Source organism: Rhamphochromis longiceps, linkage group LG5, assembly GCF_057381845.1.
Source record: "Rhamphochromis longiceps isolate RC_006_pf linkage group LG5, R_longiceps_female_GT1.1, whole genome shotgun sequence".
Lineage (NCBI taxonomy): Eukaryota > Metazoa > Chordata > Actinopteri > Cichliformes > Cichlidae > Rhamphochromis > Rhamphochromis longiceps.
In genome coordinates this window covers 22,560,773-22,587,831 of record NC_140561.1, presented here as the reverse complement: position 1 = coordinate 22,587,831, position 27,059 = coordinate 22,560,773, and the positions used below count along the sequence as shown (strand labels likewise).

Here is a 27,059-nt window from a genome sequence, read left to right as displayed (position 1 = left end):
ATGTGTATCTCTAAAGATGCTATACTATAAATACTTACTATAAATGAATTTATCACAGTGTTTCATTGTTTGACTTCATGTTGTAAGCAGCACTTCCCCCATGAACAATCTGACTCATCACATCACACAAAGCAAAAGCTTTGAAACTAACAAGTTTTAACTTCGATATGATAAGATAGTGTGGAGATTAAGGGCTGTTAAATCCAGCAAAGTTTAGTGAGACCTGATAGCTGCAGCTGTCGAGCCTGCTTATACAGTAAGGCCTAGCTGTTTGTAATGGAGGGCAGATCTCTGCAGTAAGGCCTACAGCTAACTGCAGTGGTGTAAGAGTCAGCGGGCTGTCTCGGAGAGCTGCAGTGTCCCATGGCCTGCTCTACAGTAATAACCCTGGTGGTTAACGTGCCTCTCTACAGCACTCAATTCTGCTGAGGATGCACGTTTCTCTCCTCCTCCACAGCCGCCCCGCCTCCTCCCGCCCCACCACCACCACAGCTCGTCAGAGAGCTGCTCAGGCGTGGTATGAGCTGTCAGAGGCTGCTTGATGACGATGCCCACTTGCTCCCCCTCTTCCTAGGAGGGATGGTTGAGAGTCCATCACCCATCTCACCTCCCTCCCTGCCTCCCCCATCTCTCACACTCTCTTTCTTAGTGCAGACAATGAGGACTAGAGGCCACAGAGAGGCCGCTCACACGGGATGAGGTAGTCTTTCTACTGCAGCAGCAGGCAGTGAAGGACAGGACAGAAAAATTGTTGGGTTTCACTTTCTACTCATAGTCCTTGTTTGCACATCCAGTGCCAATTTTTTTGACAAACTGAGAAATATATATAAAGAAAAAAACAACAACTGTGCTAACTGTAATCTGCTTTAGAAAGGTCTGTTTTTGATGCCATTTGTGTCCATTGTTTATTTTTTCTTTTGGTTTCATGGTTTGGAACCTGCAGATGTAGACAGAGCACACATGAGTGTTAACATTTGTAAAGGTCATTTTGGTTGGGGTTTAGGGTCTAAGATGCTTAATTTTTCTGGATAAGATGCTGGAAGACCCATCCGTGATTCAGTGTTTTGGCTAAAAGAGTTCTCATTCAAGATATTATCCGTTGGTCCGTCAGTTTGGTACCCTTAGCAGAAAATAGATCCAAAGCATTTCTCTTTCCTCCAAACATGGCAGGTTGAGTTGATGCCAAAGAGCTAGATTTGGATTTCATCAGATTCTTACTCTGGATGGCATAACACTGGCCTCCAGTAACACTGTGAGGAATCCTGGAGTCGTTCTTGACCAGGATATATCCTTCAATGTACATATGAAACAAATATGTAGGACTGCTTTCTTCCATTTGCGCAACATCTCTAAAATTAGAAACATTCTGTCTCAGAGTGACGCTAAAAAAACTACTTTGTGCATCTATTACGTCTAGGTTGGATGACTGTAATTCATTATTATCAGGATGTCCTAAAAACCCCTGGAAAAGCCTTCAATTAATCCAAAATGCTGGAGCAAGAGTGCTGACAGGGACTAGAAAGAGAGATCAGATTTCTCCTGTATTGGCTTCCCTTCATTGGCTCCCTGTTAAATCCAGAATTCAAAATCCTGCTCCTCACATACAAGGTCTTAAATAATCAGCCCCCATCTTATCTTAATGACCTTATGGTACCATATTCTTCCATTAGAGCACTTCGCTCTCACACTGCAGGCCTACTTGTTGTTCCTAGAATTTTTAAAAGTAGAATGGGAGGGAGAGCCTTCAGTTTTCAGGCCTCTCTTCTATAGAATCATCTTTCAGTTTGGATTCAGGACACAGACACCCTCTCTAATTTTAAGATTAGGCTTAAAACTTTCCTTTTTGCTAAAGCATATAGTTAGGGCTGGACCAGGTGATCCTGAATCCTGTGTATATACACACCTTTCTGCATTTAGTCAGTAGTTATTATTAAACTCTGGTTCTCTTCCACAGCATGTCTTTTGTCCTGTCTGCCTCCCCTCACCCCCAACCGGTCGCAGCAGATGGCCCCGCCCCACCCTGAGCCTGGTTCTGCTGGAGGTTTCTTCCTGTTAAAAGGGAGTTTTTCCTTCCTACTGTCACCAAAGCACTTGCTCATAGGGTGTTATATGATTGTTGGGATTTTCTGTTTTCTATTGCAGCATTTCCACCTTACATTATAAAGTGTCTTGAGGTGACTGTTGTTGTGATTAGGCGCTGTATAAATAAAACTAAACTGAATTAAGCCGAATCTGATCATAGCTTTTTCTCCCAAGTCTTCTCTGACACAAATTAAGTGTCCACTGGCAAACTTAATATGGGCCTGAACATTTTTTTTTTTTTGAGCAGGAAAACCTTACAGGTGATGCAAGATTTTGATCCATTACTTCCTAGTGTGCTAGCAATTGTGTTCTTGGTAAATGTGGTCTCATTTACCTTCAGGTCATTAATGAGCTCCTTGCAGTTTGGGCTGATCCACCATCTTTCTCATGATCATCCTCACCCCATGAGGCAAAATCTTACATGGAGCACAAGACAGAAGGCGATTTATGGTCATGTTAGATCTTTTCCATTTCTAAATAATCACACCAGCTGCTGTCACCTTCTCACCAAGTTTTTTGCTGATAGTCTTGTAGCTAGTTTGTAGAGGTCTACAAGCTTGTCTCTGACATCCTTTGACAGCTCTTTGGTCTTGCCCATAGTGGTCAAGAGGTTGAAATTCTGTGTACAAGTTTGCTTTATATACATAATGAGTTGAGATCAGGTGTATCTGTAATTGGTTGATTGTAATCTGTGTGCCACATGGGCAAATAGCTAATCGGTGTCAGCCAAATTTCTGATTGGCTCGACGGGGATCAGGTACGTATTTAACTAAATGACATGCAAATGCATTTTTTCTGGATTTGTGGTTGATTTTCTGTCTCTCATGATTAAAATGAAACTACCATAAAACTTCTAGACTCTTCATTACTTTGTGAACAAACTTACAAATTCAGCAGTGGATAAAATAATTATTTCCCCCACTACATATTTTAAATATGAACATAAATATTGTTATTATTGTCGTGTGTGTGCAGTAACTGTTCTGTCTTTGTTTTTGCGGGCTTTGGTTAACATATCTGTATGTCTAATATCTGTTGTGTCTGCTCTTTTTGCAGTATGAATACTTCAATGCTGTGCTGATCAATGAAGTGGATGAGGAGGGCAATAATGTGGAGCTAGGAGGAGAGTTCCTCCTGGAGCCCAATTACCATTTCAATAACCTCTCAGTCAACCTCAGCCTCAGTGTTGTCCAGGTGCCCACCAACATGTACAACAAAGGTGTGTATTCCTCTTCTCTGCGGCTGCCTTAAATTCAGGATTATGTGAGTGATATTCACCTACAGGAAGCTGATGAATGGGGAGGAGAGAGGGAGGGAGGAAAGTAAGTGGTGAAAGTGAGAAATGGTAGCTGAAGCTGTATCAGTGTGACAGGCTGGGCGAAGTGGAGATAGGTGATCGATATGAGCCCAGACATAACAAGAAAGCAGCAGCAGTCTGCTCTGGAAAGATGCTGCCCATATGGTAGCTGCTCTGTCGCTTCTTGTTCTCACCTCTTCCCGTGTATTGCCTGTGTGGCTTTTGTTCAGCATTAATGGACTCCCCATAACTCTCTGTTTACAGCACAAAAGGGGAGTCACCCAGCAGGAGGAAGGGAGGGATGATTTAGTCACAGGCATTGTATCTCTTTCAGGGGGGTCAATAAGGGACAAAGGTCAACCATGCACTCGGTAATGGTGACCAGAATGGTTACCATTATCACCATTTAATTTACTTTTCTCTCTTTTTCTCCTTTCTTTCACCATGCCTGTGTGTGTGTCCCTGTGGCCGCCATTTGCAGATCCTGATATAGTGAACGGGGTTTACTGGTCTGAGGCCCTGAATAAAGTGTTTGTAGATAATTATGAAAGAGATCCAACGCTTATCTGGCAGTACTTTGGGAGTGCCAAAGGTTTCTTCAGACAGTACCCTGGTGAGTGCTGCCAATCTGTCTGTCAGTCTGCATGTGTGTGTGTGTGTGTGTGTGTGTGTGTGTGTGTGTGTGTGTGTGTGTGTGTGTGTGTGTGTGTGTGTGTGTGTGTGTGCGTGCGTGTGTGAGAGAGAGAGAGAGCATCCCATGGGAGCTCTCAACTGTCAGTGAAAAAAAAACTGATCAGAACAAATGATTTTGAATTACTAAAGGGGTAATTTGGCTAATGTTGTAATTTTACAGACCATCAGAGAGGATGCATATATACAGACTGCAATTAATCTGAATTTGCCAGAGTTGGTCTGCAGCCACACTCAGTAACATCTCTTAGATCCAGACGATGTTATTCAGACGGTTACGCTGATGTAAAACAGGCTGCCTGTTCACTGTAGAGAAGCTGCAGTGATGAGAAATGGCTTTTGAGATTGTTAACAGATGTAGGCTTTATGTGATTAATGCATAACGGGGAATCTTTAAAGGCCAAATGTTTCTCATCAGTCTTTTGCTAATATATGTATTCATGTTTTTATTACTCACTCCACAATACTGCTCTTTGTTTTGGGAACACGTTGCATTAAATGAGGAAAGAAATTTACATAAACAGATATTAACTTTTAATATTTTCAGCCTGATTGTTCATTTTTTGTTGTGTTTTTGGTTTCTGTTAAAGAAACTAACTGAGAAGACAAATATATTTGTGTGTGGCCGTTGTTCATGGCCAAACATCTGTGTGTTTTTCATGTCTTTTCATATCTTCACAAATTAAAATTTAATTAATTCAGACCCAGATATCCTTTTAGAGCTTTCAGTTTTTGCAGAGATGTCGAGTCTTTTAGTGTCATTGGTTTTTCAAGCACTGCAGCTTTTAAACTTTAAATAAATAGGTCTCAACAGCTATTTTGTGGTGAGTGTTTTTATCCTTAGATTAAACCAGATTTGATGAGCCTCGTGAGTCTACTGCATCAGGATGGTTAATGTGGGACTGACTCAAGATAAGCCACACTGAGTGTGTTCATCATAACGAGGGAACATGTTGCCCACTGCAACAATGCGGCTTGTAATGTCTTTTTAATAGTTTTTTGGCAACAGTAGCACTCAGTGGCTCAGAGAAATTCACCCACAGGCTAAATTTGATAGTGGGAGAGCTTTGTTTTTTTCCCCCCCACAAATCTGGTGGCTTTAAAAATATAGTGCATTATCAGTCTTTTATGTAGATTCATGCAAGGTGAACACCGTATTTAACAAACCTCCCAATATGTAGCTTATTACCCAGCGCACTATAGTGTGACTCTTTATGATCTGTAACTGGAACAATGTAGTATGCTGTGTCTTACTGAAGGGCTTGACAGATGAAGAACTTATATTTTGATTACTGTTACATGTTAATATATCTTGTCAGTGTGCTTGTGTTTGCTCTCTGTGAAGCAATGTTATTTTATTACTTTAAAATTCTGCCAATTCTGATTTGTCTGAATCTGCCCCCCAGGAGTTAAGTGGCATCCAGATGAGCATGGCGTCATTGGCTTCGACTGCAGAAATCGGAAGTGGTAAGCCTGCATGTACCTGAGAAGTTTTGTACATCACACAGCTTCTAGATTCTAGAAGTCATTAGTCTATTTGTCCAAGGAAGTGTGTAAGTCATCTTATATATATTCCTACTATCCCTGGTGTGAGGAGGTCAAAATTACATAAACAAAGGAAGACATTTCAAAAGTTAATTTTTAGATCTTGGCATCATCTGAAAGGTTTTTTTAGCTGCAATTACATGTGAAGGTTTTGTGCCTTTGTAGCTCAACCGCTATTATTTGTAATGCACAATGAATGCAATTACAGCAGACGGACTAGATGTGGGAAATCGAAGACACTAATTGCATTCAATTTTTAAAGACACTCACACTCACAACTGACACTTTTCCAAAATGTACCTTCACTTTTTTTTGCACTAAAAAGAAAAAAAAAGACACTTTGTTTATAATAGATGGTTTTTCCTAGTCCCTTTGGATTAAATTGAACTAGACAAGGTCCATAAATTAAAATATTTGACGCCCCTGCTTTAAGTGAACTCTGTCTCACAGGTACATTCAGGCCGCTACGTCTCCCAAGGATGTTGTGATCTTAGTTGATGTTAGTGGAAGTATGAAGGGGCTGAGGCTTACCATTGCCAGACAGACTGTTTCCTCCATATTAGACACACTGGGAGATGATGACTTCTTCAACATAATTGCTGTAAGTTAAAGTCGAAACAAACTATTTACTTCTTTAAATTAATGATTCTCACATTCCTGCGTAATCTCAGGCCCTCTCTGTTACTTTAATGAACACATTTTTAGATGTTTCTACAATGTTCTTGTATTCGGCATAACTGGAGCGCAGTCATCCATGAAAAACAAAGATTGGTTATTTAAATCTCTTCTGTTTAAATGGTTGTTATACTCCCACAGTATAATCAGGAGATCCACTATGTGGAGCCTTGTTTGAATGGTACGCTGGTCCGGGCCGACAGAACCAATAAAGACGTGAGTCCCTATTAAAACTAATGAATATATGTCTCGCAGCAGGTCGAATTCACGCAGCTAAAGTTGAAAAACTTCTTCTTCCACTTTTGTGGTTATGTGTCAGCATTTCCGTGAACATCTGGACAAGCTGTTTGCCAAAGGGATCGGACTGCTTGGTGAAGCTCTGACTGAAGCTTTCATGATCCTGAGTGATGTAAGTTCCAGTAAAAAAAAAACTGTGACTGACATTTAATGACAAATCTTTCAAACATCCTCTCAGTCTATACTCTAATAAATTAACTTATTACAAAGGAGGTGAAACAGCTTCTGATTTTCTGATTGCATTTTAATGTTGGATTATTAGCATTTGTAATTTTATTATAAAAAGTTTAATTCATTTATTGATTAATTTGACATAAAAATAATGAATTTTTGCACGTGCCCACATAAGACAAATGCTTCTTCGTTCTCATTTAATTCAAGTGCTCCATTTGACCCGAACACAAGGGAAACTTTCATTTTACAAGCCACATTTGTTTTCACTGTCAGAATGTGCTCCAAGTACAACACAGAGCTAATCATAAAAAGTAGCACACTCTAGTCAAATATATTCGAGCATTTGGGAGGTGTGCCGCCCATCGAAATGCTCCATTGCAATCCCCGTTCCACCCTCCAAACACAGACACATCTATTCTGAACTGTGATTAATGGCTCTAATTAACGTCAATGATTAATAACGTGTGATTGGAACACAAAGAAGATAAGGCCAGGAGCCACGCCGCACTGCTTTTATCTCCCTGTTTTCAGGCAAGCTTTGGCAGTGCTGCTGAAGCTGAGGGAGCGCAGCTTTTACCTCTGCATTTGTCAGATTAATTAAAGCTCTGCAATGAATATGGTAATCAGGTAGCCCGTAGCTTACCATCGAAATTCACTGTTACACCGCTGCACAGTGAATAAAGTCACAATGCATCCTATCATAGACCGAATCACAGAGAAACTCTTTGCACTTGACAAGCTCTGCAGCATTTAAACCGAGGCCTGGTGAGATGGATGAGAGTAAAGCTGAGAAGCACACACACAAACTGCTTTACAAAGCTAGTGATATAAAAGTACCATAAAACAGCAAACACAAAAAACATTCTGCCAATACTAATTTATAATATATTTTCTGAAAAAAATAATATGGATTTAACTCTTTAACAGCAAGAGTTTAGAATTTATAAGAAAGAATGGATGCTTGTCAGAAAACAAGAGCAAGTCAACAGCCTGAAATGAGGAACAACCACAGCTGGAAAGGCATCCCGCAACATCTCAACTGAGCTTTCTGCTGGCATTTGTCAGAAAAGGCACAGGTCTAACTAATCAAAGTAAAAAATTGGTGTTCCTGATAATGTTTATACTGATTCACTGTCGCCACTCTCATGTTTTACTTTTGACAGTTTAAAAGATCTCCTGTCAGCAAAACACACGATGAACTAAAACCATTTTTTAACATTCAGATGTGGTGGATGATCACATTAGTCACTGCTTTCATTCTTTCCGTTTTCTAATATTAGATGAAACCTTACCCAAAGTTACCCAATCAGAAGAGTTTGCTGTATGTTTCTAACTAATTTTTAATACCTGCACCTGCCAAGGGTTTCATCCTTTTCCTTGTTTTTCCTGACACTGAGTCATGCTGACCTCACACATACAGCCACAGTCTCTGTTTGTTGTCCTCCAATGACAACAGAAATGAAAAGATGCATATTATATGTTAAGAACAGGTGTGCTCAGCAGGATTTGTCCTGTGATCTTGTCTCTTCACACTCCTGTGGTTCTTCACATTTACACTGCTACAAGTCAATAAGCCACTTAATTACTGCACTGCATCTTCTTGCATCTGAGTCAAGTGTGCCACATTTTTCAGGTTTATTTACTTCAACATAATGCTAGTTCTATTTATTTCATGTGTAAATAACATCATAGATATTGTTTGATTTTTCTGTTATGCTATGTTACTCTCATGCATTTTCCCCCTTGTACTTTAGTTCAATCAGACTGGTCGTGGCAGCGTGTGCAGTCAGGCCATAATGCTCGTCACTGATGGGGCAACTGAGATGTATGACGATGTTTTTGAAAAATACAACTGGCCAGAAAGAAAAGTGAGTCTTAACCGCTGTCTCTCTCCCCTTCTATTTTTCTCCATCACACTGTCTTTTCTGTCTAATTTTAAATTGTAAGCATCACAGTTTTTTGCTTGCACTGCAGTTTTCTTGCATCAAATGTACATTTTACATTATCCCAGCCGGAGCTCCGGTCTGATGTTTTGAGGAATTGGTTTCTTAATTCATTATCACTCGTGTAAAAATCGTTGTCAATATGATGTTTTTCAGTGTGTTGATGAATTACAGCTCAGGGAATAAAGCATGGGAAATTAATTATTTTCAAGGGCACTGCATGTACAAGCAGCTCAGGCTCAAAGGACTCTTACCCCTCTGCTGTGCTCTCCCCACACTTCTTCGTGGATTCAATACTGGGTTTAAAATCTTTTGTTGGTCTTTCTCAGTAAGACCTAAATGCAGTTAAAATGAAATGAACTGCTGTGCAGCTCACAGAGCCATAAAAACAACAGCTAAAGGGCTTTTGTTCAGTCCTGTGAAGCATATGTGTGGGGCTTTTGGCAGAGCACCGGGCAGTGTTTGGCAGGGCACCCCCCCTTCATCCTACCCACCCACCCCGCAAATACACCCTGAGGGCTGCTATATGGCAGCTTTTCAGTGTTTTCTATATGCTTTCTGCTTAGCAAAGCATCTGGAGCCAATGAGCCGTACAGGTCTGGCAAAGTGTCACGCAGCGTTCTTCAGAAGGACAGTTGTACATGCCCCCATGCCCAAACAATAACAAAGGAAAATTAATTTAATTTGAATACATAAACTCAAAAAAAGATGAAAAAAGTGAAATAAACTAAAAAGGATTGGCCTAAAAAAGAAAAGTGCAAAGACACACTTTCCTCCTGAGAATTTAAAAGAACATATAGCTTCCTCCTTCTCCAGAACCAGATAGAATCAGGACAGGAAGATGAAGCACTGAGGAGATACATCACTTTGCATGTTTTTTAATCCTTCTTTCTCAAAAACTCTTGTCATCTATGTGTCCTTTAAACAGGTCCGGTTATTCCCTTACCTGATTGGACGAGAGTCTGCATTTGCTGATAACCTTAAATGGATGGCTTGTGCCAACAAAGGTTGGAGACCTTTTGATAAACACTTTCCAAGACAGCTTCGTATCAGAGTGTCAAACAGGGTCTGATGCTGCGCTTGTGTGCAATAATATGATAGATTAAGGATTTTTGGGGTCTGTGTGGTTTGGACATGTATGTGTAGCTTTGTGTGTTTTGTGTGTGTGTGCACGCATATGCATGTGCTTGCTCAGACTCTTTCTGCCAAGAGGCAATGAAGTGGCACTCGGGAGGGTCAGAGGTCAATTTGCTCTAATCCCTCTTCCTGTCAGTGTCTTCCTCTTGGCTGCTCACTACTGATGGCTCCCTCGCGTCAACGCTCCAGATGAGTGCCCTCTGGAAGGGAAAGTCACAGCCAGGAAAACAGATCACAGAGGGATTGTGGAATGACAAGCCACAAACCTCCTTCCCATACAGGCCACTGCTGCGTTATAACCCAACATGTCTGATATAAAACATTGTCAGCAACAGCAGGAGGTGACACTCAGTTTAAACAGAAACACTGGCTCTGTGCAATCCAGCAGAGACATCAGCAGGAGGGCAGTAGTGTACTTTAACACAGTTTTGAGGTACTTTCTTTTGGTTTGGAACCATATTTGAATTAAAAGCTATTTTAGACTTAATTTTAATATAATCAGTAGAAGTTTTAAAACACACCAATAATAGTCAAATAACATGGAATATATACACAAAATATTTGAGAGATACTGTTTTGTGCAATCTTATACTTTGCTGACATTTCTGTTGACATCAGTGAAGACAGTGAGTTCAAAGCTGGGTCATTTTTCCTGGAAATGTTGAAATGTGACAGCTGGGTTCAGCCTCCCCATGACCCTGAATTTTATAAGTAGCTATTGAAATAATGGATGGATTGATGGATATATGTTGGGTTGTTAAGTCATTAAAAACTACACACGGTGGGTATTATGAGCTGATTTAAATGTGCAGCATGTTGAAATTGTATTAGCTTTAGGATTCAGAATTCTTTTTTTTTAGTGCACCACATCACCTTAATAAATCTAATAGAATTTATTAATTGTGTGAATAAAAACATGCAAAAACATATAATAGTTTAAAAAGTTTTAATGTAAAGTTTAAATTTAAAATATTATTTTTTGCATTCATAAATGGACTTAGACTGAAGACCATCCCCAGTGGTGTCCTTACATTTGATTTGTCTAAGGATGCTGAGGAGTTTACACACCAGCGATCTGTAATATCTTTTAAACTTATCTCTCCTCTTACCTAGATCATGTTAGCAAAGGTTGGATTTAGCCTCACACTAAAAGAGTAGGGCTAAATTGTTAGAAATTAAACGAATGGTAAAGGGTTGACAAACAAAGCCAAACACGCTGTGTGGGAGGAATGTGTTGCTGCTGCAGTGAATGAAGTGGGGCAGAGGGAAAAACTGCAAAGTTTATCTCAGGCTTGGACGCACATATAACTCAAACACTCCCACATAACCATCAGGAAACTCGGTACCACTTTCTATCACAGCTCGGTAATAAAGGGGAAATAGTAGGGTAACAAAGCGGAAACAAGAGCGTAATAATATAGTAATTTCTAAGTTATTACTATGCAATTACTAAAGTAATAACTACATAATATCCAAGTACCAGCATGGTAGCAACAGTGGTTAGAGTTGAGTAATAGTACTCTGAAATTTATGTAACAGGATAATAAGGGCCCCAAAACTGGGGTAACAATGTGGACATATAGCTCTGTGATAAAGTGGTAATTGTAGGGTAACAAGAAAGAGATAAGGTGGTCATTTCTAAGTTATAACCACTCAATTAGCCAGGGTAGTTTCTGTGTAATAAGCAGGAAACAGAGCTGCAAAATGCAAAACTGCCTGTTTCTATTTAATAACATACGAATATCCCATTAAAGCAAACTTGTGTGTTTGTGAGGCTATTACCTGGAAATATCTTGGGTAGTTTCTGCATAATAAGCAGAAAACATAGCTGTAAAATGCAAACCAGCTTGTTTCTACTTAATAACATATTAATAGCCAGGTAATAGACTTTTAAAACACACTTAAAGAATAGTAATGACTACCAGGAAACACCTGTGGTGGTTTCTGTGTAATAAGCAGGAATTTAATACTATGGTCATGATAGTTGATTAAAAAAAGCATCAGGAAGTCTCTAATGCACTTATGCAAAATGTTAATAATTAAGTTTAAAAGAATAACACATATGAATACATTAGATACGGGAGTGTGAAGGACCCTCCCTAACGGCATAGTTTACACATAGATGCTCCGCTTAGTAAGCTGTGATTTTCTACATCGTTTTGTCTGTACTTAAGATGAAAATTCCTGTAGATCCATTTTATGAATGATTGTTCATTGATGCGTTTGGCGAACTTGGAGTTTTTACTTGTATTTTTTTTTTAACTTTACCTCAGTAAAGGAACTGTTGTTCCAACCACTAGATGTAAATTTTGTGTTTGATGTGTTAAATACTCCACATGTTGGGCTGTTCTTTAATGAGTTTATGGATCACATCCTTCCTCTTGCAGAAGTGTGTTTGCTGTGATTGTGGGTTAATGTGTGTGTGTGTGTGTGTGTGTGTGTGTGTGTGTGTGTGTGTGTGTGTGTGTGTGTGTGTGTGTGTGTGTGTGTGTGTGTGTCATTGCAGGATATTTTAGTCAGATCTCAACCTTAGCTGATGTTCAGGAGAACGTCATGAGATATCTTCATGTCATGAGCCGCCCAAAGGTTATCGATCATGAGCACGACACAGTGTGGACTGAGGCTTACGTGGACAGTGCTGTAAGTATATCTTAAGTATTGTACATTAATTAATATTACTGGTTCATTATTCAAGTATACAATAGTTTTCTGGTGTGAAAGCGTTGTTCATAAAATACCTGAGCATCAGAAATAAAGCAACAGATTTGTCGAACTGTCTGTTTCAGAGACATTTAAATGCTGTATCCTGTTGCTGTTCTACATGATATGAGGTTTTCATGCTGTGTTGTCCATCTCTTGTACTGTACAATGAGTATTCACATGTGTGGGTCTGCTCTCTCATCATTACTCCTCATGCTGCTGGAATGATTCCTCATTATGAGCTTCATTAATCTGCATGGATTTTTCCCCCCAGTGTGCATCTGTGTCCACAAAGTCGATGCAGAATATGCAGATTTTATTTCACTGATGATTCAATCCTTGTGTATCTCTTCTTCCCCATCAGCTTTCCCTGGCCCACAAGGTACGTCAGCAAAGTTTTCGTTTTCTTGTGCAAGAACTGGCCTTGTGCTGTGGATCTGGTTCTGAAGTAGGACCAGAAAAGGCATCATGGGCAGGATATAAAAAAATTTTTTATTCAGTATCAGCCAGTACAAGTCATATTATATGAAGCAGAAGTGACTTGAGAGGTTAAATACCTGCCCATTGTTTCTCGCCTTTCGACATCATGCTTCAGTCGGGGGGTTGCTCTGAGGGGCACAAACAGCAGAGGAGCATTTATTGTCTTTCTTTCCAATATGGAGGCAATAAGCATGCACACACTAAAACACACACACTCTCCCTCTCACACGCACATATACATTTACACACACATACAGAAAGGGTTGGGAGATTGTCCTCTGCAGTGTGTGCTCTTGTATCTCAGCCTCAGACACACCATTCATCATTCTGTGGATCATTGCACTTTATCTCCTAAAGCCCATAATAAAACTGACACTGGAGGAGAGACCAAGAAAGAAGGAAAGAAGGAAAGAAGGTAGAGAGCGAGAGCGATGGAGGTGTCCATTGCTGTACCTGTGTGCGTATGGTTGTAAGGACTAAAGCAGGCCAGTTTTCTCTTCCATTGTGTGCTGTGATGAATTTAAGGAGCCTCCATTCTTCATTTTGTCAAGCCAGCTTGTACACACAGCAGTTCACAGCTCGTTGGCTTCATATATACACGCACACACACACACACACACACACACACACACACACAACCTGAACATCAACCACGCTCATGCACAAACACGGACACAGGCATGCTCAGCTGTACCATTTCACAATGTGAGGGAAAGGCAGACCTATTTTAATGGTGCTCATGCGCTGATGTCAGCCTTCATCCTCCTGAGCACATGAGCCGCACATGGTTCAGGTCTGACAAGTTAAAGGCTTTAACCAGTCTCAGTTCATTTTACATGTAATTCTTCAGGACCGTTTGGATGCTACAGTTATATATTATGTGAAGGGAATAAATTCCGCCCCTGCCTTTCACATCAGTCTTGTGTTATGGGATCAATTTTTACACATTTAATAAATACATTAATAACACACTTATATGTAACTTAGGCTGTATCGTTATTACCAATTAACTACTTTATTGGGTGGTTCAGATTTATTGTTTTTACATAATCTATATCATTAATATAATTTTGCAGGACTTTAGGTACTGATGATAAACAAAATGTGTCAACATAAACATAGGCAGCATGCTTTGTATGTAACTTGTCTTAAAATGTATCAAATGTGATGGTGAAGAAAGTTTAATGAAAGTTTTATGTTCTGTGGATGAATGCATTGTTGGCTCCTGTCAGTTTCAGAGCTTTTAATTAAAAAACGAAAAGTTATTTTAATTATGTTTGATTATCAGAGCCTATCTAGGGGAGAGAGTGTTTTTTTCAATACAATTTTTCTTCCCTTGCTTTATTATTATAAATAATAAAGTCCTCTTTTGCTTTTTTCTGTGTCTTTTTTTTTTTTCAGTTGAACGACAAATCGGGCCCAACTTTGACAACTACAGTGGCCATGCCTGTCTTCAGCACAAAGAATGAAACTGTGAGTCAATTATAGCATTTATTAGCTAGTTACTAGGTGTTTTGATGATTAAATTTCACATAACGGCTGTGTGTCGCGTCTCTGTGGGTGAGATCAATCACTATATGTGGATGTGGGCGCAAAAACTCCCCTGATGTTCAAATCTTCTTTTTTAAAGAACAGCCAGTCAGAAGAAAGTTGTTTTAAAAATGATCAAGGGGTGCTCAAACTGCTTGTTTTAGGGTCATGGATAAACTTATAGGCTTTGTAAAGCTCTGGTATTGATAACTAAAGATTGTTTTTAATATGGAAATTTTGAAAAAGCTATTCTAATTGGTTTCAGGCATATAAATGTAGGGCTGATGAACATAATAGGTCCACTTTAAATCTATATGAATACAAGAAATTTGTCAAACTATGGCTTCTTTGGTGTAAAAATTCTGACAAAAAGACACTTTTGTATCTAAACTTTTGAAAAAAATGAACAATAAAGAGAAATTGAAATCAGAGTGCGAGCACCAGACCTTAGTATTTTTCTTTCTGACTTTATCTTCTGTATATACCTTAAAAACACCCCTGGTGGACTGAATTACCAAACTGACAAGGTGAAATGCCCCTTCTCTTTCATTTAAATTATGCAAAGCAAAGACTAAACTTACTTTTTCATACTTTAAACACCTTTTACTAGAGCAATGATATCCTCCCACTGCTGGGTGACTGAATATTAAACGCCGTTTTTATCTAAAGTTGTGTATGTGTTTTGAATCTTTTCATGCAGAAGAACCAGGGTATTCTGTTGGGGGTGGTAGGAACAGACATCCCTCTGCAGGAGCTGATGAAGCTCATCCCCAAACATATGGTACAATCAGCTGTCTTGGGCTAGATTAATGTATTCATATGCATATTTTCATTCTGCCTTAAGTATCTCATTTTCTGTCTCTAGTTAGGGATCCATGGATATGTATTTGCCATCACAAACAATGGCTACATCCTGATACATCCGGACCTCAGGCCTTTGGTAACTCACTTTCTTAGCATTATTTTTACACCTGAACATTCTCACAGCATTCCCTGACTTGACCCTATTTTTCCTTTTTTTCTTTTGTCCATGCTATTGTATGCATAACCAAAAATATGAACCTCCCACGAGGGTACGCAGAGACAAATGTGTTATCTGGTTAGGAGGCTACATGGGCTCGTATAGTCTGTAATCCCCACCTTTTCCTTTGATGTATGCATGCAGGGATAAAGGCCATTCATAGGGCTGGCTGGCCTGAGATTTCCCAGAGGTAACTTAACACTCGCTGGCAGAGATCACAGCCGCTCGCCCTGGCACCGTTGGTTCCTCGGGAGCTATGGCTGTGCTAGTGGATCTGTGTGTGCCAGTGTTAGTGCTATTCCTCTCTGTGCAACTGTGTGTGCGTGTGTGTGTGTTGGTCTGTGTTGGTTCTTTGTGTCTCTTTGTGGCTAAAACTGTGCTGTGGTCGTAGTCATTGACTTGTTGTTTCATGTGGATCGGGACTACATTCAGTAGCAAAGTTTGACATGTTAAAGTTTAATGCATCGATGTAGAGTTGTTTGAGCGTGGATTTTCTATCAATCATATTAATTATTTTTAATTTACCTGACAGTGTTCATTTCACAGTCGATTTGTTAAATAATTACTCAGCAAAACCTCAATAACTGCACTTGATAAATAAGAGTAGGTCTTAATTCTGAAAGTGCAACATGAAAGACAGATTACAGTGAAAAATAATGATTTCTAAATTGATCTATTTCCTTAATATCTGGCTCATGCATTTGAAAATTATGTCTTATGTGTACACTAAAAAGGTCACTAAGTTGTGCATGCTGTGTTCCTCTATGCAGTATCAGGAGGGTCAGAAGAGGAGGAAGCCCAACTACAGCAGTGTGGATCTCTCGGAGGTGGAATGGGAAGACAAAGATGGCATAGTATGTGCCAAAATTCATATCGTTTTAAGCCTTTATGTTTAGTAGAATATGAACCACTAAATGTGTTTGGATCTGCAATATTAAGCAAATCAGTGACTTCATTACACACTGTAATTACACATTTATTACTTTGTTCGGTAATGGCAAAGGCTTCTATTAGATCAAATTAGCATACGAATTGCCATGGTGGGATTGCTCAGTTTTCTGCAACACAGTGCAATTGCATTGAAATCCGGCTGGTAGTATGATCAGTGACCCAGCCTTGCCCTCTCTGCTTTATCTTCTAGTTACGCAATGCTATGGTGAACAGGAGGACAGGGACCTTCTCTATGGAGGTGAAGAAGACTGTGGATAGAGGGGTGAGGCTGCAGATAAAGACGCTTAGTGTCTCCATAACAAATGAGAATGTTCTCTTTGTTGTCTCTGAACTGAGGGAATGAATCTGTTATTCTTTCAGAGGCGTGTGCTAAAGATGCACAATGACTATTACTACACTGACATCAAAGGAACTCCATTCAGGTGGAAGAAAAGTTTTATTACATTCATAATAAACTGACTTTCCGTCAGTTTATGTCTCACTTCTACTCAAACGTTGACTGACTCAGGCTAATGTTCTTCTCGGTGCGTGCCTCTAGTGTCGGAGTAGCTCTCTCAAGAGGTCACGGAAAGTACTTCTTCAGAGGAAATGTGTCGCTCGAAGCAGGTACTCCACTCTTTGATTTACACTTTTAAGTCTGAATACTTCACAAATACATGAAGAAATGGCTTGTGAGGAAGATCTTACTTGGTTAGTATCCTGTAGTGAGTATCCTGAGAATGTGGCATTTACAGGAAATATATAAAACCTGGTTATTTATATCCATTTATACATGAGTTTTTGTACCAACACAACAAAGTAAGACGTTTACATCAGGAACACATAACCAAATTTCTCTAATGATAAAAATCCTTGCACATGTAAATTTACTCTGTGTTTCAGTCATTGCAGACCGGCATTGCTGAAGCGTTACTGACTTGTGTTTTTCAGGGCTCCGTGATCTGGAACAGCCAGATGTCGCCCTGGCAGACGAATGGTAACACAGGGGTTATGGGAGTGGGCATTCATGCGTTATGTAGGTTACCCCTTTGTGATCACCAGGGATCCTGAGGCCTGTGGTCTGACAGTGTGGCTCTTTTGGATGCAGGACCTACTGCAACATAGAGGAGGAGCATGAACATCGTCACCTGACCCAGATTCAAGCTATTAAACTCTTCATGACGGGCCGCAGACCGCACCTCAAATGTAAGACATAAAGTGACACATAAGCAAGTCATAGTACAAGCAGCCTATAATTTCTGAAATGTAATTATCCTATCAAGTGTGATCAAGACAAAAACATGTTGAATGAGATGGATATACAGTTAATCAGACCCATGTTATCCTCTGATGTTACAGGTGACAGAGAGCTGATCCAGGAGGTTTTATTTGATGCTGTGGTCACTGCTCCGCTCGAGGCCTATTGGACTGGATTGGCTCTCAACAAGTCAGAGTAAGAAACTTTAGGTACCTATTCCTGAGATATAGTTGTGAATAAAGCATTAATAATATGATTATCATTATATACCAAACTATCACAAGATTGCTTGTAATTCATCTGCACTCTTAAATGTCACTGTAAATGAAGGGTGAAGGGTTCCTACAGAAGCCCAGCAGGTTTGCTGGGTAAATACTGACATCTTTTGTTTTGTTTATTTATTAGGAAGGCACAGATTGTCTTCCTGGGGTCTGCTTTTAAAAACATAGATTAAAAAAAACATTGCATTCCACATAATTGAATACATTTAAACACATAAAGATTATGCTCAACACACATGTTGAATAAAAGAACATTAAAATAAGATTAGATTGTAGAAGTTAAAAAAAGCCCCCCCAAACCTCAAAAATATGATATGCAATATGTTTCTTTTTTTTTTAAATTATAAAACAATATGATTTATTTGATTTTAGTGTTCATTTAATCAGTCACAGGGGTATATATTACTGTGCATTTAAGAAAATTTGTGGTTGCCTCAGGGAGTTAAAAACAGCCATCTGGTGGCATGTGTACACGACGCTAAATTAAGTTTTAATTGACTATGCTGATATGATGGATTGCAAAACTTTCCATGTTGCAAGTAGGAGTGCAGCAATTATCCAGTCGCCATCTTTTACCAGCAAAGTCAGAAGTGCTGTTTGTGTTAGTGCCATATGCACAGAGGTGCTTCGATGTAGCTGAGGTTTGATCACTTTAATACTTTAGAAGCATTTACCCAAATATGAAGTTAATTATTACTAGTATTTATAAATCTCTGACACATTATGAAATTATTTAATTCTAAATAACATCTTTTGTTCAAATTATACATACCTTAAAAAGATATGCCTTGTAAGACTCAAATTAATACATCTGTATAATTCAGTTTTTGGCTGATATAGCTGAAGCTAATTCTTCATCAACTATTACACTGTTACAGGATATGATGCAACACTTTGAATTCTGGAATAATGTGTAAGATGTGTATGCATGTTTGCAACTGATGATAATTTCCTTTTGATAAAGCTGCTGAATATTTTTTGTCACAAATAAATAATTTTGCCAATAAAATATCAAACTAAGTGCATCAGAAGTCATATGTGAATAATTACATGGATAACTAAAAAGCAATCAAGTATGAACTTAATAAGAACATCCGTGTTAAGTTAACTCTTATGTAAAAATACCCAGTTTGTCAAATACTGTGTTCAAAGAGAAATTTAAATTACATGCTGCATTAAATCAATCACAAATGTTCAGGGAAAGTGTGTAAAATCAAAGCGCAGGTATATTTTTGTGGCATACACTCACTGCTTTAAAATCGATCAACAGAAACTCAGACAAAGGAGTGGAGATTGCTTTTCTGGGAACACGTACGGGTCTTTCCAGAACCAACCTGTTTGTACCCGTTGATCAGCTCTCCAACAGGTGAGTGCCACCGCTCAACATTTCTCTAACCATTCAGCGTGAGGTGAGGCTGTGATTGTACTTGATGAATCTAATCCTTTGCTCTTCACCTCAGTTTCACTCTGCATGCTTCCTCAGAGATTTCCTGACAGCAGAGGACAAGGAGGGTGTGTTTAATGCTGATCACTTCCCTCTGTGGTACAAGAGAGCAGCAGAGCAGGTTCCCGGCACATTTGTCTACTCCATCCCCTTCAGCACAGGTATGCAGAACATTATGGAGTGTGAAATATCAGCTCTATGAGCCTGTACAAAAATGTACAAAACATGAATTTATCTCCACAATGCTGGTAAATTTTCCTGTATCTTCTAATATACAAGTTCATCTCAATGCAGCATTGCACACTGTACATTTTGCAAATTCATTTGGTTGCTGTAGGCATTAACTTGTCTTTCTACGTCTCTCTCTCTGTTATGGACTGTGGTTTTTACTGGTGGGATGCTCATCTCCCTCACAGCTTTCCTGCCGTTAATGTGGCTCACGTGCTGTCTACTATCTGGAGGGTAGAGATCTCAGTTTCCTTCTCCGGGACATTTGCCCCCCTTTCCCCTGTTAATAATGACTGCATCCAGCCAGGCTTTGCCATCATAACCTGAAATGTTCTGTCACAGAACCCATTTCCAAATTATTATAGTCATCTGGCTGCAAAAAAGACCAGACTGAACTCCATTACTAGGTTTATTGTGCGGTTGCCGGGTAAAGGGTGCCATCTAGTGAACAGAAACTATAACTTGAGCTGTATTTATCTCCTTTTCTCCTCCAGCTTTAGAAAATAAAAGTGTGGTTTTGGCCAGCACAGCAATTCAGCTCCTCGATGACAGGAAATCTCCAATTGTTGCTGGTAATGACTTTGAATATTCTGTCATATCTTTAGTTTCTAGCTGCACTTATGTCCAAGCTCACTTTTGCTTGGTCTTGCTCTCAGCTGTAGGGATCCAAATGAAGCTTGAATACTTTCAGAAGAAGTTCTGGACTGCCTGCAGACAGGTAACAACACACCAAGTGTCACAACAGTTTTTCATACAAAAGTGAGCCTCATGATTATGCATGAAACTAACCTGTCCTTTATATGCTCAGTGTACAGCTCTGGATGGAAAATGTAGCATTAGCTGCGATAATGAGGTAAGAAAGCTTCTTTATTCTGACTTGAGGAGTGCTGAAAGGTATTAGAAGAAAATATGACTATGATCTTTATATCCACATTTCAAACAGGACATCAACTGTTATCTCATTGACAACAATGGATTTATTCTTGTTACAGAAGAACAGTCTCAGGTACTGTGTGCAACTAAACTACATCAAAGGACCAGTTTTGCCTTGAAGAATGTGTTTCTTTTTAATAAAATACTCATCTTTTTAGATTTTGACCTTCCTTTGTCCAGGGTTAACATTTCTGTGAAAAGCACAAATTTAGATATAAATTTAAAAAACTAGCAACTTTTTCTATTACATATTTAGGCATAGAAATTTTCTTTATGATATTTATTCATTCAGTTCTTCCTTTAACGGCTTTCCATTGAGTCTTGAAATGCATTAGTGTCAAAAGGAAATATCAAAGTGGAAGAGTGAACTATGCATTTACCACTTTAGAAAATCCCAAAGACATTAAGTAACATCTGGTAATATAAGTGCTCTACATTGTGTGCATCAGAGCATTCACATAACCTTCAACTGCAGACCAAGAACAAATAGCTCCGGCTACACAACATTTAGCTGACCAGGTCTCAGTGGTTACCACCTCACTGTGGTAGACGCTATTTACATGCTGATGCCCTAAAAAGCCAGCTTGCATCTCATGTTTCTTTGTGAATGCTTAATGCTGCTTAAATAAAACTCAATTAAACAAATTAAAATCCTTTTTTTCATGCTTTCTGGTGTGCTTTGACATAATTTCTCTCTCAGACAGGGCTTTTCTTTGGAGAGGTGGAAGGTGCTGTTATGAACAAACTGCTACAAATGGGATCCTTCAAAAGGTTTGAGACACAGTTAAACAACTGGTTGAGCTTTAACCTAATAAATTAAACTCAAAGGCTAAAAAGCATGTTGTTATATATGAGAATAAGGCACATCTTGACTTTAAGCAGCTATCCCCTTCAACACGCCACACCAGTTTTGAACTCTGTTCGTGCGAACTGGGCCACTCTCCTTCACTGTTGTGAACGTCTATCAGAGAACAGCAAAGGCTGCCAAACACTCCTATTTTTCTCAACTTATTGCTGCCAGCTCGCATAACCCTCGTGTATTCTATAACACTATAAATTGTGTACTTAATACAGAAGGCTATGTTCTTTTGCACTCTTCTCAGGTTATGTGCAATAAGTTTCTTAATTATTTTGTGGACAAGGTTGCTATGTTGAGACTATTGCTGATCTGGCATGCATGGTTCTTGCTTTTCTACCAATTGTTTTACCTGTTTTAGTGAAACTGTGTTGAAATCTAAGCCGTGTGGCTCTCCAAATGATGTTGTTCCTCCCCGCTTTTTCAAAAAGGTATTTCCTACCATCGGACCACACATTCTGAACATACTAGTATACTATACAATACTAGTATTTTGTCTGGTCAAGTACCTTACGAATTTAAGCATGCAGTCATACATCCTTTACTTAAGAAACCAGGGTTAGACAGCTCAGTCATGTCAAATTTTAGACCCATCTCTAAGCTTCCCTTTCTGAGTAAGATCCTGGAAAGGATTGCTTATACTCAGTTGATGGACTATTTGAATGACTCTCAATTGTGTGAAATCTTTCAGTCCGGCTGTAAGCCCTTTTACAGTATGGAGGCAGCCCTCGTAAAAGTTATGAATGACATTCTGATAACGACAGAGCGTGGTAAATATGCAGTGCTTGTCTTGTTGGACAAGACCGCTGCATACGTCACAGTGGATCACGATTTGCTGATCTCCCGCTTACAGCACTGTGCGGGAATTTCTGGTTCGGCACTTTTGTGGTTAAAATCTTATCTCTCAAACTGGACTTTTTGTGTTGTCTGTTTTGTTGAAGCCCCATGTCCCCATTTGTTCGCTTCGGTCAGCTGAGCAGCTGTTGCTTTCAGTCCCTAAGTCACGGCTGAAACTTAGAGGAGCCTGTGCGTTCTCTATTTCGGCTTTGATGCTTTGAAAAACTCTTCCTTTCCATATTAGACAGGCTACATCAGTGCCAGTTTTTAAGTCCAGATTAAAAAAAAACTATTTTTACTCCCTGGCTTTTAACTCTGTGGGTAACTGACATTTTTATTAATTTTATTGCTATGTTTGGTTTTTGCTATTTTATTACTATATTTATATTTTTATTGTACAGCACTTTGGTCTACCAGGTGTGTTTTCGAAGTGCTATATAAATAAACGATGATGATGATGATGAGATCGGATGTTTATTAAGACCTTCACTGTGCTGTGTGTGTTTCAGGATCACTCTTTATGACTACCAGGCCCTTTGCAGAGAGTATGCTGGGAGCAGTGACAGTGCACGCACTTTGTCAGATGTAAGTGTGCAACAGACAGCGTTTAGAGGAAGAGAAGTCAAAGGATATTTATAATCTGTGGTTCACAACATCTACAGCTGCATATGTCCTCAAACTAAACCACTGGCCATCGAACATATTTCAGTTTGTGGTTATCATTTGCATGTGGCTGATGCATGTTGAACAAGTGGAAAATGAACTACAGCATTTACAACAATCAATACAAAACAAAGCAAATAAAAAAGCTGACCTTATCTTTTCTTTGTCTTTTAGCCATTTTCTGTAGTTAAATGGCTTCTGACTGAACTTGTCATGTAAGAATTTTTAATAAAATATTTGTTTAGTATGGTTTACTCTGTTCTTATAACTTTCATCACAAACACTGATTATGTTTTATGTTTCTGCTTTTCTCTTAGTTTCCTGCTAGAATTTAACCTGTACAGCTGGTGGAATATTGATCTCTCAGTTAAAGGTAACCGTAACTTCGTGATGATTTATAGGCATTTGAGATCTGAGAGAGGGAGAATATTTGGAAAGTATGAGCGGCAGAAAGAAAACCTCTTCTGCTTAATGCTGATTTTGTAAAGCCTCTGTGTTTCAGTTAAACCTGCTCTGTTTCACGTTCAGCTCAGAGATCTCGGGGTAAAACCATGATGGTACCATGTGATACAGAATACCCCGCATTCGTGTCTGAACGGACCATCAAAGAAACAACCGGAAACATTGAGTGCGACGGCTGCATCAGGTGCTGCAAAGTGAACTGTCTATTAATCATGAAATAATAATCTAATAGTATCATTTGATTACATTTAACCAACATTAAACTTATTTTTAAAATTAGACTTTGTGTTTGTGCTGCAGATCTTTTGTCATACAGCAGATTCCCAGCAGCAACCTGTTCATGGTTGTTGTGGATAATAAGTGTGACTGCAGCAGTGCTCCTCCAGTGACAATGGATCCCATTGAGATCATATATATCCTTTCTGTATGAAGCAGAGACATTTCATGAACTGAAACAAAATAGTTGAAAGGTTTGTTTGTTTTTTAAACAAAAATTGTTTCCTAAATATGTTTAGCTGGCTGTGAGAAAAAGTGATCATTATGAATTTCATCTTGAGGGGTTTACTATTGAGATGATTACACTTAGGGTTAAATTTGAAGTTGTGGTTTAGGGTAAGTGAGGTTTAATGCATGCTAGTTGGGTTTCAAACTTAGAACCATATCTTGTTGATTTATTCTTACACCCTTGACTCCTTTGAACACAACGAGTCACTAAAATGTGAGAGACTGAAGTATCAGAAGGACAGAAAAAAGCCTGAATCATGTCATCCTTTCCACCCTGAGGTATGTGAAAGTGCTGATCTGCACACACTATCTGTATGTATGCGGGTCAACATCGATACAGTGAAAGCTGACAGTAAAGGAAACACAAATAAGGTTATGTGCTACTCTATGAAAATGTGATAATGGTAATATAATTCCATATAACATCACTGAAACTGTTTTCTTTCTGTAAGAATAACATAATATTGTTATAATAATATAATAGTAAGTTATCTTTAGAGATAGTAGTTAAAGTGGTAGTAGTAATAGGGAGCTGGTACTTGATTTTTAACCCACTGGCTTGCTTCTTTTAAGATGTGGGCTACAGTAGTATATGAAAGGCCAGTCCAAACACAATGTGGAGTGATGATGGCATATCCTCTTCTAGCATTAAATGTCTAAAAACTAATCTGTTAATAAAAATGTACATATTTAAAATCTTATATTTAAAATTTTCAGCTATGAATTGTTAACTCATCCCACAATTTTAGAGGGTTGGTTTCTTTGGTTTTTTTTTAAATCCTGATTGTCCACATCTGTATTTTTCACTTGTACATTGCAATTCCAAGGGGGATCGTTCTCATCCATGTCACTGAATAGTTATTTCACTTTGTTTTTACATATAAATAACATTATATGGGTCAAGTTAACATTATTAAAAAAGTTATCTAAAGTTATATTCAGTACTCTCATAGCCAAATACAGCTGGTAAGTTTACTAAAGAGCATGTGTACTGCAATATGACAATTGATTGTGTACCTTACAGGAAAATGCCATGGAGTGCGGTTCAGCAACACGCTTCTCCGGTCCCCTAGCAGCAGCTCTGCTGCCTCTGATAACAGCGACCATCAGCAGGTGACCAATAGCAGCTGCAGTGGAAATCAGTAAGGACTAATTCAATGAGAAGAAGCTTATAGACACATAAAAACATGAATTTGCTCATACCTCTAATACAGGCAGTACTCTGCAAAGACAAAATCTTTAGCACTGAGACACATCCATTAATGCAGAGAACAAAAGAAAATGAGAATAACAGGAGTGCTTGGTGACTTTGATCAGCGCACAGCAGAGCATACCAAATAGAGTTTGCAAAATTGCTCTACATATGTGCTGAATTTATTAGAAGAAAGAAACGTAGAATGCCTCTGAACAAGTGAGAGTGCTTTACTCAAAGTCTAAGACAAGCCTTTGTGCACAGGAAGACATTAAATGTTTGATTATTTGTTGTGTCAGGAAAAATATGAAAGCTATTGTCTGCAGAATGTAAAATGCACTTTTGTGAAATGAGAAAAGAATGCAGAGTGGTCTTTGTTTTAGGCAGTAAATCATTACAAACAGTAATGATTTGTTAAAACAATTTATTTAGTAAAATTTATTTGTTTTACTAAATTTGCTTTGATGTCTGTAATGGATCATGTAAAATAGTAGTGAGACATTGGAAAATATTAAATGGCTTTATTCTGTTTTTTTAAGCAAATTATATTTAAGAAAAGTACAAGGTGCATGAAAAAGAGCAGTGTGTTTGAAGAATGTGGCATTGATGTGTTCAGCCATTTGTCAAGGTGACCACATACTCGTAACTACATGTTTAGGAAAGCTGATGAATAAATGCAAATAAATATTTTCCATCATTTACACATTAAGATACTTTTTTGTGTGGGTGAGTTTGTGTAGCTGAATTGCAGACATTGAATATAAATGTGATGCTATTTACTGTATATACAGTCCTGGAGGAAAAACAAAATATATCAAAAAATAAAACAGTACAAAAAATGTGTTAAGCATAAAATAGACACATTAGAAAACAATACTTTTTAAAAACATTTTAATTTAATCAGGAATTTAACATTTAGGCTATCAAACTGTCTTAATGCAGTTAAGTTAAAACAATTTTCATTTGCAGTTTACACGGAGTTCACAGAGGTGTACATAGGGTTCACAGTGCTATACACCATACTCTTCAGGGCTGATGTAGCTAGCTCCTTGGGGATGGTTGAGTACAAATGGTATATGTCAGACTGGGGGGGGGAGAAAATAAACTGTATTATCTATTAACTTATATGACCAGCAGATTTAATGTTACCCTTGTGACTAGAGGTGGGAAGTAACAAAGTACAAATACTTGTAAGGTATCTGTATTTTACTTAAGCATTTATTTTTCTAACATCTTTTCACTTTTACTCCTTACATTTTAACACAACTAACACTTTCTGCTTCTTACATTTTCAAAACAGGCTTGTTACTTTTGTTTTAGGACATTTGAGGGGAGTTATTATTTCACATTACTACATTTACTGTATTTTTGCATTATTTATAGCGCCATAGGAATTAAAGTGGGCCAGTGCTTTTTATGGCAAAACACCGGGACAAGTGCAGATGGGCACAAATTGTGATCATGGTACTTCAGCATCTAGCTAGCTATAGAAGAGGAGTGAGGATAAGGGTATAATATTTTTATGAGGCAGATAATTTCAAATGTACAGAGCCTTGCAAGGGACATGGGAGAAAAAAAGAAAAAGATGTACTTTTGCAAGATCCTGCAAAAGTTTTGCGAGAGATTGAGAAATGCTTCCCCCTCCTGCATTTATTGTACTTGATATTGGAGCTTCAAAGTACTTCAGGTGGTAGTTAATGAACAGTGTTGGGTAAGTTACTTTAAATTAGTAACTTAGTTACATTACTAGTTACTTCTATCAAAAGTAACTCAGTTACTTCAAGTTACTCGTTACTTTCAGAGTAACTAGTTACTAGGGAAAGTAACTTTGGTTTAACTCAGAATTCTCTTGTTAATGTGTTCCTTCCGTAACTGGATACCCAGCAAGAGTGCCAGTCTT

The 27,059-nt window shown here is 38.6% G+C and overlaps 1 protein-coding gene across 3 annotated transcripts in view; it reads left to right on the top strand.

Moving 5' to 3' along the window:
* LOC146669998 (voltage-dependent calcium channel subunit alpha-2/delta-3-like) overlaps nt 1-26,237 on the top strand; it is a 35,295-nt gene extending 9,058 nt beyond the window's left edge. The window contains exons 6-39 of one of the 3 annotated variants that reach the window (XM_085406669.1): nt 3,139-3,301; nt 3,861-3,992; nt 5,476-5,536; nt 6,065-6,215; nt 6,431-6,505; nt 6,609-6,698; nt 8,515-8,628; nt 9,632-9,710; nt 12,347-12,480; nt 12,905-12,922; nt 14,422-14,493; nt 15,251-15,331; nt 15,416-15,490; nt 16,342-16,425; nt 16,713-16,784; nt 16,883-16,944; nt 17,061-17,128; nt 17,453-17,498; nt 17,610-17,707; nt 17,861-17,954; nt 19,311-19,406; nt 19,524-19,645; nt 20,207-20,284; nt 20,369-20,430; nt 20,521-20,565; nt 20,656-20,718; nt 21,346-21,416; nt 22,848-22,923; nt 23,176-23,216; nt 23,319-23,374; nt 23,530-23,647; nt 23,764-23,877; nt 24,165-24,246; nt 24,992-26,237. In XM_085406669.1, coding sequence (XP_085262795.1) covers nt 3,139-3,301; nt 3,861-3,992; nt 5,476-5,536; nt 6,065-6,215; nt 6,431-6,505; nt 6,609-6,698; nt 8,515-8,628; nt 9,632-9,710; nt 12,347-12,480; nt 12,905-12,922; nt 14,422-14,493; nt 15,251-15,331; nt 15,416-15,490; nt 16,342-16,425; nt 16,713-16,784; nt 16,883-16,944; nt 17,061-17,128; nt 17,453-17,498; nt 17,610-17,707; nt 17,861-17,954; nt 19,311-19,406; nt 19,524-19,645; nt 20,207-20,284; nt 20,369-20,430; nt 20,521-20,565; nt 20,656-20,718; nt 21,346-21,416; nt 22,848-22,923; nt 23,176-23,216; nt 23,319-23,374; nt 23,530-23,647; nt 23,764-23,877; nt 24,165-24,246; nt 24,992-25,084 — 2,886 coding nt within the window. In that variant the 3' untranslated portion in view covers nt 25,085-26,237. Of the gene's footprint in view, nt 1-3,138; nt 3,302-3,860; nt 3,993-5,475; nt 5,537-6,064; nt 6,216-6,430; nt 6,506-6,608; nt 6,699-8,514; nt 8,629-9,631; nt 9,711-12,346; nt 12,481-12,904; nt 12,923-14,421; nt 14,494-15,250; nt 15,332-15,415; nt 15,491-16,341; nt 16,426-16,712; nt 16,785-16,882; nt 16,945-17,060; nt 17,129-17,452; nt 17,499-17,609; nt 17,708-17,860; nt 17,955-19,310; nt 19,407-19,523; nt 19,646-20,206; nt 20,285-20,368; nt 20,431-20,520; nt 20,566-20,655; nt 20,719-21,345; nt 21,417-22,847; nt 22,924-23,175; nt 23,217-23,318; nt 23,375-23,529; nt 23,648-23,763; nt 23,878-24,164; nt 24,247-24,991 lie in introns of those variants that run through there. The other 2 variants (XM_085406670.1, XM_085406671.1) reach the window with 2 other exon arrangements.
* The last annotated feature ends 822 nt before the right edge of the window (nt 26,238-27,059 follow it).